Source organism: Epinephelus lanceolatus, chromosome 4 (genome assembly GCF_041903045.1).
Source record: "Epinephelus lanceolatus isolate andai-2023 chromosome 4, ASM4190304v1, whole genome shotgun sequence".
Classification (NCBI taxonomy): domain Eukaryota; kingdom Metazoa; phylum Chordata; class Actinopteri; order Perciformes; family Serranidae; genus Epinephelus; species Epinephelus lanceolatus.
Window position 1 is genome coordinate 14,374,856 of NC_135737.1, and position 10,006 is coordinate 14,384,861.

At 43.7% G+C, this 10,006-nt stretch overlaps 1 protein-coding gene across 2 annotated transcripts; it reads left to right on the forward strand.

Annotated features, from left to right (window-relative positions):
- The first annotated feature begins 747 nt into the window (after positions 1 to 747).
- On the forward strand, positions 748 to 9,737 carry spred3 (sprouty related EVH1 domain containing 3). 2 transcript variants are annotated; one of them, XM_033630324.2, is made up of 6 exons: positions 748 to 1,019; positions 2,635 to 2,800; positions 2,949 to 3,117; positions 3,219 to 3,280; positions 3,419 to 3,577; positions 4,684 to 9,737. In XM_033630324.2, exons 1-6 carry the CDS (start codon positions 1,009 to 1,011, stop codon positions 5,686 to 5,688), a joined length of 1,572 nt encoding a protein of 523 aa, XP_033486215.1. In that variant the 5' UTR covers positions 748 to 1,008; the 3' UTR covers positions 5,689 to 9,737. The 2 variants fall into 2 exon arrangements, with proteins under 2 accessions (XP_033486215.1, XP_078023055.1); XM_078166929.1 differs by lacking the exon at positions 748 to 1,019 and having other exon boundaries at positions 2,685 to 2,808; positions 3,409 to 3,577.
- The last annotated feature ends 269 nt before the right edge of the window (positions 9,738 to 10,006 follow it).

The window sequence follows — 10,006 nt, forward strand, 5'->3', positions numbered from 1 at the left end:
TCGATTATCTATTTAATTATTTATCACAATTTATTAACCTCAGACCAACATAAAATAAGTTTATAGGTCTGTTCAGTCGTCTAGAGTGCTGCAGACCCAGTTTTGTTCAAATATGTGATTTCACCAATGACCACAAGCCCCAAATCAAACGACGAAACAGCTGTGTCGTTGAAGTGTGTTAAAAGAGGTGTCGCTGTCCATGGTGCTGAAACTGTTGTCGCTGCCAGCACCGATGCTATGATCCTATAAGACACTTGTGTTATTTCCCTGCTATTTACAACTACATAACATACACAGCCAATAATTCAATAAAAACACAACAAAGTTATACTTAACTAATTTTAAAACACAAATGCCGAACAAAGATGCAAAGAAGGGCCAATCCAGTTTTATTTTACCTATATGTTATGTTTGCTCTGAATTTGTTTGCCCCGTGATAATCAGGGGATCAACCGGGGGTCATTGATGGTTTACCAGCTTTTCATTTGCCACCCACGTCACTGCATGTATCAGCACCTCAGTGCTCAATTTCAGTCATTTCAAATCACATGGTTACACTACCAAACCCTATAGCCCACCTAAAGCCACGATACTGTCAATGATTAGTGCGGATGTGTTGGCACAGGGCAGGTAGAGTGAGAAAGGAAAGAAGCGAGGGAGTGATTTGGAGAGGGAGAGAGAGAGAGGGATAGGGAGAGAGAGAGAGAGAGAGAGAGAGAGAGAGAGAGAGAGAGAGAGAGGGAGGGAGGGAGGGAGAGAGAGGGAGGATGCTGCCAGCGGAAAATGGCTGCTGCAACCTCAAGCCTATCCTGATACACCGAAACGACATCAAGGTGGAGAGAGAGAGCGAGAGGAAGAGAGAGAGAAAGAGATAAAAAGATTAGGAAAATGAGAGCAGATACAGAGAGAGAATGTGAGTGAGCCTGTGAGTGTTTCCTGAAAGGAGGATAAAAAGAGAGAGAGGAGACCCTGGGGTGGGCTGCTGCAAGCGGCGGGCAACACCGAGCCATGGAGGGCGAGTAAGTCCTTACATTTTCATTTTTAACATTGCACATATATACTATTCAGTCATCCACTAAAACGGATAGAGAGAACGCCACCGCCATCAATGTTACACCAATCCAGCATCATGCACTATTATCACAATCGGTGCTCTACAATTTAGCAGGGCTGCCGAGAATAAAAACACCATTACGTAGTCTTGAATCAACAGCATACACCCCATTTCCGATATATCCATGCCAATATGTGATAAATATTAAGCCACCTACATGTGGACGTGTGCTTTTAGACGACTGGCATACAACCTACACGCACAAAATTAAAATATGATAATAATAAAAACATATTAAGAAGCTCTGCAACAATTCGGAACTAAATGCGTGGTTAGCGATTGGTAAAAACAGTCACGAAATCAGCCAATGTGTAAGATGTATGGTGGAAAAAAAGGCGAAATACGGCGAGTTTGGGGCCAGCATCGCGTCATTCAAGACATGGCTACAGTAAAACGAGGGAGGGATGGAGGCGTTGTGATTTTTATCAACGTGTCTCGAGGTTTCATTATGATTTTTTAAAGCCAAACTTTATGAATGAAATGTGATTTTTTTTTCTCTCGCTCGCTCGCTCTCCCTCATCCTCACTCCTCCTCTCCTCCTTCCCTTTTCTAATCGCCCCCCTCCCCCCATCTCTCGTTTCCTCTCCACCCTCTCACCCACTCGTTCCTTTTTCCTTCCCTTTATCACACGCGATTGCATTGTATTTAGGCCTTATACATTTTAACGGCGAAATATCTAACGCGCGGCGCGGTGTCGAAGCCAGTCTCGCTCCATCCCATTCATAAAAAAATATAACATAATATCGGGGTGTGCTAATGAGTGCGTGCAGCAGGGGCGGAATTGAGAAAAGGAGCGTCTGGGAAAATAATTGCAACACTTAAAATTTTGTGTGTTTTGAAAATAACAGCGGCTGTGCATGCATTACATGCACATGTCGAGCTGCGGTGCTGAATTATTCAGCCGATTGGCGAGGGGGCAGAGCTTATTTTTTGCAAGAATGCCGGGGCCTCTGATGGCGAATGGGTGCGTTCATTGATACATCTATCTGGGAAACACTCATTCTTCCTCCCTCCTCCCGTTTGGCCATTTCTCTCCTCCTTAACGCTGGCTTTCTTTCTGTCCATTTGCACCAGTTCCTTTAGGCTATTCTCAGCGCATATCGGTCACTCAGTTTCATTCTCAAATGCTCCTGAGCAGCAGAAATGTTTAAATAACGAGACATGTCCAAATATTTAGTGATTTTTCACGTGTTTACCATCATCACATGCTAATTAAAATCAATTTACCTCAATCACGTGATCATAGATTAGTAAAAACCTGCCCTGACTATAACTGTAAGATACGCCCTTGAGCTGTCATGTTGCAACGTCAGTATTCATATAGGCCAGTTGTCAATTGTGCCTTCTTTGTGTGCATTTCATCATGCTATCATAGTTCAGTAGAGCTGAAAACAGTTGCCTCACACTGAAATTAGTCCTGCATTTTTTGTTTGCGGTATTGTCTGTGTATGCGTGTGTGTCAGTGTGTGTGATGTTTAATCAGCCTGGGCCTCTGCTCACTCTCTTGACTTCCCTGACAGTGTGCGTGTTCGTGCAGTGGTGATGACACGTGATGACTCCAGTGGCGGTTGGGTGCCCCTTGGAGGTGGCGGCCTCAGTCATGTGGTCATATGTAAAGGGCGGAGTCATGACGGCAGGGGGCGGAGAGAATACATCATACATGGAGAGCGGCTGCGAGATCGAGCAGTGAGTGTGTGCGTGTGCTGTCTTTGGTGCCACGTTGCTCCTCAACACCACCTAAAGACTGTAGGCTCATAATATGTGAGGGCATGATTTGAAGAAACATCTTGGCTGCTGAACTAACTTCTCATGTTGCTGGGATTTGTGTCTTTAGCCGGTGTTGGAGTGTGCTGTGCAAAGGGGGTTAGTGTACAACAAGGTGAACCCCATCTTTCATCACTGGCGAGTAGAAGATCGAAAGTTTGGCCTTACTTTCCAGAGTCCTGCCGATGCCATCTCCTTTGAGAAAGGGCTGCAGACTGTCATAGACAAGCTTGACAGAGGTAGAGATACACAAGTCACATATAAAGTCCTTCATTAGTTGTGTTCCCATTGGCCTCTAGCATCTAGCAACACCTAAATCCTCTCTATTCATGTCATCAAGGCTCTGACTCTCCCTCGTCCTCCACACCAGAAGAGGCTGACACAGAGGATGATGGACAAGCTGTGAGTATCTGAGCAGTTTGTCGGTTGATCAATTGTTCTTTAACAATTCATTGAAACAATTCTCGTTTGCTCTGCCAAGGGGCCCCATTTCAGTTATCGCTGTTTTTGACTTGTGGGATGACATGTAGCCTCTGCCAGTCCCATACAGGAAGTGAGTCGTCATCCAACAGCAGAAAGGAGATGCTTCCCAAACCCATCACCATAGTGACGAGCGAGTCTTCGTCTACCTGTTTTGTGCGGCCAGAGGAGTTTAGTTTTGGATCCAGCCATGCTGTCACCACTCAGACACCTGCTCAGGTAACACAACACACTCTGCTCCAACTCCAGTATTAGTGACAAGAGGAGCAGTGTCTAAGATTTAGGGGGATTTCGTGGCATCTAGTGGTAAAGATTGCAAATTGCAACCAGATGAAACTTTTCCTGGTTAAAATTCCTTTAGTGTTTATTGTTCAGGTGGTTTTTTTCCAGGAGCTGAATTATCGGCAGAGGTCTCTTCCTCTCCAAAATAATGGACCAGGTGGCTGAAGTTGGTAAAAACACTGACTAAACCATTTTTGCCTTAAAAATCAACCTGTCTACCACACTGTTTGGCACACTGGAGATGGGCCACTAACCCAGCACCAGCAAATATGTGCTCACTGTCTTTCTCTGATAACTTAAGACCCAGACATTCAGGAGGTTTTTACTTGGGGCCAAATTATCTGCAGAGGTCTCTTCCTTTCCAAAAAAAAAAGAAAAAGGACCTGGCAATTAAAGCTGCTAAAAACACTAAATAAAACAGTTTCATGTTTTAAAAAAAAAAAAAAAATCAGTGTTTTTCTGATGTAGCTCATTGCGGAGGGGCTGCTAACTATGGTGGCCAATGCAAAAACATGAACGGCCCCATCTAGAGCCAGTGTTTGGTTTGTCTGTTCAGGGCCACTGTAGAAAAGTGACATGGCAGTGTATGAAAAAAACAAAACTTCTTATTTTCAGATGATTATACACTAGAAAAAAAACATATTTATTGTGTTATATTGCATTTCTGCAAATACATTCCCCTAAATCCCACACACTGGACCTTTAAAGTGGGATATTGGAACCTCCTTGGGTGTTTGTGTTATTCTAAGTTAGAGCAATACAAAAACAAACAAAAAGATAACAGGGAAGGTTGACTGGCTGAATTTGCCCCTCTGTCTCCACTCATAAGTCTACTTCTACATACATTTATTGATTCTTTTATGAAGTAAAAGTAAAATCAAAATGACCCGCTGACATCCAAAAGTATGAAATCTTAATTAAATTGGAGTTCTTAATCATTTGTGCTTCTATTTGAGATATCCTAGAGATGAAAACCTTCTGTAACTGCTGCCCCAGTACACACTGTTCCTGACTCACTCTGTAATTCTATACCTTCTCCACAGATCCACACCAGGCCGGGACAGCACCAGCTCTCACAAATGACGGCTGTGTTGAATCCGCCAGCGCCCCCACCCCCACCTCCTGCTCCACCTACTCCTCCTGTGGGTCCCCCAGCCTCATCTCCTCTGTCCCCCCTCTCACCCACCATTTCTCTGCTCGAGGAGGGAGACCTGCGCAGTGTGGACCCTTGCAAAGACCTGTGGGGTTCTCGAGGTTATGAGGACTACCGAAGGGCAGGGGCCACCAGGACTATGGTTGGGGGGCTGACTGGGGGTGTGGTTGTCGGTGGTGGGGGGAGTCTGCAGGACAAGTCAGAGCTGTGCGTGGTACGCTTTGAGAAAGAGCTGGCAGGGGTGGGGACGGCAGGCTGCGACGTGACAGTGAGCTTGGACAGTAAAGCTGCCCAGCGGTTGTCCTCATCGTCACCCACCTGTATGTCCATGCCCAACGCTGTGTCAGGCGTGTCCTCAGGTGCCGGCTCACCCCAGGAGACAGGCAAAGGCTCGCCCTCTCCCTGCTGCATCCACACCTCATTGGCCACGCCCCGGTCGCGGACTCGTAAGAGAGGAGGAGGGGCCAGCAGCGGCGGCGACCCTGGGGTAATCTCCCCCGACGACGACAGCCCATGTCCTCAGGCTTCATCGTCATGCTCATCACGTTGTGTGTACTGCCGCTCTGTTTTCAGCGCTTCAGAAAATGGGCGGGGCCGCTGCAGAGATGCCCCTGACCCGGCCCTGCACTGCCTGCGCCAGTGGACCTGTGTGTGGTGTGCAGAAAGTCTGCTCTACCACTGCATGTCGGACTCTGAGGGAGAGTTCTGGGAGCCTTGCTCATGTGATGACTCGATGGGGGGCCACCCGCACCCCCTTTGCTGTGCCCGCTGGTTGGCCCTCCTGGCCCTGTCGCTCTTCGTGCCCTGCATGTGCTGCTACCTGCCTTTGCGCGCCTGCCTGCGGTGTGGAGAGAGGTGTGGCTGCTGTGGGGGAAAGCACAAGGCAGTCCGATGAGGCCAGGCTAGGGGGTGGGGGTGGGAGGGGTTCCCCGGACCAAGGAGGTTTGGATGTTGAGAGGAGAGAGCAAGAGATGGAGTTAGCAGGTGGAACAGTGCTCTCAGTACACCCAGACCTCCGACGTGGCCCTCCAAAACCCCACGGCCTTCCACTGCATTCTGCTCTGTCTCTTTTCAACCCGGGGCCTTCCTCACTGGTCCTTGCCTGCTGAGGGTGCACTACACTCAGACCAGGCTCTGTGGGAGTCATCTGGAGCCTTCATAGTGGATTTACTGAGGATTGGCTGATCTAGAATTAGCAGTCAGAGACTATATCACAAGAAGAGTGGCAGAGGCAACGATGATGTGTACACTGTTTCAAATGTCTGTTTTTTTATTTAGAGAGAAAAACACAAAAAACTAAAGATGTTTATATATATGATTGTTATAATTTTAATTGGTATATTTTACTAAATGTAAAACATATTGACCGAATCCCCCAGTGGCACACACTATCACGTATTCACAAACATGAGATCTTGAGGAAGTTATTCGTTTCATGTTGCCCTGTTTATCAGTCAGATGAGCAGATGTCACCCTTTACCTCTAATTTTTTTTTTACCTCAGATGTTACTCAGCCCTGGTTAAGAAATGAAAAAGAGGAAGGGGAGAGAGTGAGCATGAGTGAGTGCAGTCTTCAAGAAAGTATGAGCATCTGAGACCACTAGTGTTGTCTTTTGGTTAAAGTAGTAGACCACAGTGGAAGAAAGGTTATCAAATGCAAAGGGACAATTAATGTTAAGGGAAGTTGCAATGACAACCACAAAGACTTAAAAGTCATAATGTGATTCATTATGGTCCTTTGTAACCAAACACAAGGTTATTTTTGTTTTCTAAAAAAAAAAAAGTAAATCAAGAATGTGTCGACCATTATACACCCTCACTTTACACATATTTTTTCATCTTTCAATCCATGTATTTTCAATATTAATCATAGACGACATCACATCCCACCACTGTACTTGTTGAATCAGTCAAGGTGCTTACAACTGAGGCCTCTGAGTGAGTCTATTCTACCTAATGTACACAACGACCGTACAGTCCCAACCCCAAAGATAAACAAAACGGGACCCCACGCTTACCAATCTGCAGATGTGTCTAGGCCTTTGAATGAGATGCCACCAAAAAAAAAAGAAAAAAAAAGTTAAGTGCAATGAACAATGTATTGAAAGAGTATTTTTGTACCAGTCATTCACATTAGGAAAAACTAAATCAAAAAGTGTTCGAATTGAGTGTTATTGTGTTTGAGCAGTCTTTGAGCAGCAGCACGTAGCTCACAGGTGTGACATTTAAACGTGCGTGCTGTAGACTGTTGACCCTGTGACAAGAAAAGAGAGGCGTTAACTTGAAAAATATGAACGGCAGTAGATCTTTGTTTGGGCACAGTGGCAGATGTGTTTGCTGAATGTTGCTTTATGTATGAAGTCAAAAAGCTGCTATTTTAAGTCCTGTCCTAACCCTATTCAAGCTTTCCCACTGCCTCTTAGCAATCCATGAGGTGGTGTGGCAGAGTCAAACAATCCCTCAAGTTTTTATCCCATTCAAGGTGCTGAGGAAGCTAAATCATGTGTGAGGATGGCTTTTGTAAGCTGGGCTTAAAGATAAATTCACCACAAGACATTTTTTAAAAATGCGTCTGGTGATGTACCTTGCATTACTGCATCTATTTTGCTGATTGGTCGTATATTTTTCTACTTTCAGTGAATAACTGGCCAAGGGTAGAGCAAAAGCTATTACTATCACAGCTCCAAAAGATTTTGTTAACAGAATGGTTTTTCAAAAATCTTTAAGGTCCAGTGTGTAGGATTTAGGGGGATATATTGGCAGAAATGAAATATAATATTTACAACTAGGTTTTAATTAGTTTGATTGCCTGAAATTAGGAGTCGTTGCGTTTCCAGTACCTCAGAATAAACTGTTTATATATCTACATACAGAGCGGGTCCTCGTCATAGACTGTGTAAAATAGTGGACGTAGCTACCGCAATGTTACCCACTGGTTTGTGAACTCCCGTCTTGAGGCCTCGAATCTGGCATTTTGGCTGTTGCTGTTTTTTTGGAGTCAGAAGTAACCATATCTGGATGAGAGGCTGGAGCTGTGGGGGAATGAGGGGTGAATCTGACTGAGAAGCTGAGGACACTGTCTGTCACTCAAAGTGGCCAGCCCTTAGTTATGCATAACTGTAAGCCTTAATAAAATGTAAACGAGTGAGTTATTTAAAATTTTACCCCCTGTACAGTTGTCATGAAGAGGGAAATTAGCTACAGAAACCAAAACTGTTTTTCATTCCAGGCTGTAAACATTATTAATTTTTATTTCCGCTGTAAATTTGGGCATTTTAAAATGGGGGTGTATGGGGATTGACTGGCTTCTGGAGCCAGCCTCAAGTGGCCATTTATAGAACTGCAATTTGTGGCACCTCCACAGGGGTTTCAATTTTGAGCCCTTGAGGTTGCCGCTTGGTCCTCTTCCACGGAGTTTGCCATGTTGTTTCTACAGTAGCCCGAAAGGGCCAAATCAAACACTGGCTTGAGACAGGGTCATTCACGTTTTCACTTCGGCCACTGTAGCTCTTGCTTGGCACATGGGAGAAGTTTCAGATGGTTGCAGTCTCCAACCGGACCACTAGATGCCACTAAATCCTACACACTAGACCTTTGATATGTCAACATATTCAATGAATCAAAGAGCAAGGCCCCTTTGTTCAGCCTCTCCACACTGGAGTTTAACAATCATGCAAGGTATATTATAGAAGGGGCACAGAAATAAGTTACTCCGCAGAAATTTGCCTCTTGACCAAAATGCAATGCAGCCACATGATGAGTGAGATCACATTTTTTTTTGTTGACCAAAAAAAACTAAGGCTCTTATATCCCTGTATCTTTAGTTATTGGTCTCTTAACTGACATGAAGAAACAACTACCGAATGCAACAAGCTCAAGATTTTCAAAAAAAAAATTAAGAAATCTGTAAGCAAGGTAAATGTTGATTATACAGGTTGAATGAAAATGGGAACACTGGAAAACAAATTACAGCATATAATCTTAAAATAACACATGAAATGCACTGAGCAGCACAGAATTATGATATACTAACAGTGTAAGAGAATCTGTGGGGGGATTTTCACCGGGAATACATACAATATGCTCTGTATAAGGAAACCACCTGGTAGACCTTGAATTATGTTAGAATGAACCTTTCAGAAGCTTCACCAGATTATTTACATTTTAGGTTTAGCCAAGAACTTTTATCCAAAGTGACTTAAAATGAGTGAACAGGCAGTACTTAGAGTTCAGAGTCGGGGGATACAACTGCTGATGAACATGACTCCTGACTTCTCGGTTATGGGACGCTCATCTTCACTACTAGGCCAGCCTGCCAACAGTGTTGGTCCACTTAAATAAAAAAAAAGACATGCTGTCACAATAGCAGGAAACACAAACTCAGTCGGTCACTAGACTGCCATTCCCTGATCCTAAATTAACCCTTTGTCCTGCACACACACAATCCCCACAAATCTGCAATGCATAGACGTGCACACAGACACACACGTTCACTTGATGGTGCAGATATACAGAACTAGTAAAGCCATTGCACACAGTTTGCTACTTCTGGTCCAGAAATGGTGTTAGAGTACAGTACTGACAGTCATGCGATCACTATTGCAGGCCCCATTCTTACATCTTAATAAATGTGCCTTTTGATTTGAGTAATCAATAACTTATGATTTCTAAGTAACTCTGTGTTAAGTACTATTTACTTTTTGGGTTATTGATTTCTGCCAATGTGCATATTTTCAAATGTACGTATTTATTAGTTTCAAAGTAATTAATGAGATATTACCTGTTTATTTATTTATTGAGATATTTATTCTGATTCTTTATTTTTTTGAGACAGGTTTTTATCTTCCGTGCTGTCTTACTTCTGACTTTGTGCCAATGTGCTGCTTTGAGGTGTTACATATCGTGGGTTTGTATCATTATTAAACCCTCACTCTATATTTTAAATCAGTGTCTACTTCTCTCTCACGTCTGCATGTCATTAACTCACTGTGCCTTTTCCAAAACACTGTATGAAAGTTGTATTCGATAATTATTCCACAATGCTTTCAAAGGAATTTGGAAAAAAAGAAAAAGAAAAACAACTATGAATGTGTTCATTTGTTTCAAGCCTTTGAACATGTTTAGATGTTGGAACAAATAAGTAGATTTTTACAAATGTGGATATCTCCTATTTGAAACACAACTATGCAGAGGGCTAAAGCAAATACATCCAG

Excerpts from the sequence above, each read along its gene's own strand:
- spred3 (XM_033630324.2), top strand. Across the intron at positions 3,118-3,218 it reads CATAGACAAGCTTGACAGAG|GCTCTGACTCTCCCTCGTCC; the intron begins GTAGAGATACAC and ends CATGTCATCAAG. Across the intron at positions 3,281-3,418 it reads CAGAGGATGATGGACAAGCT|TCCCATACAGGAAGTGAGTC; the intron begins GTGAGTATCTGA and ends AGCCTCTGCCAG.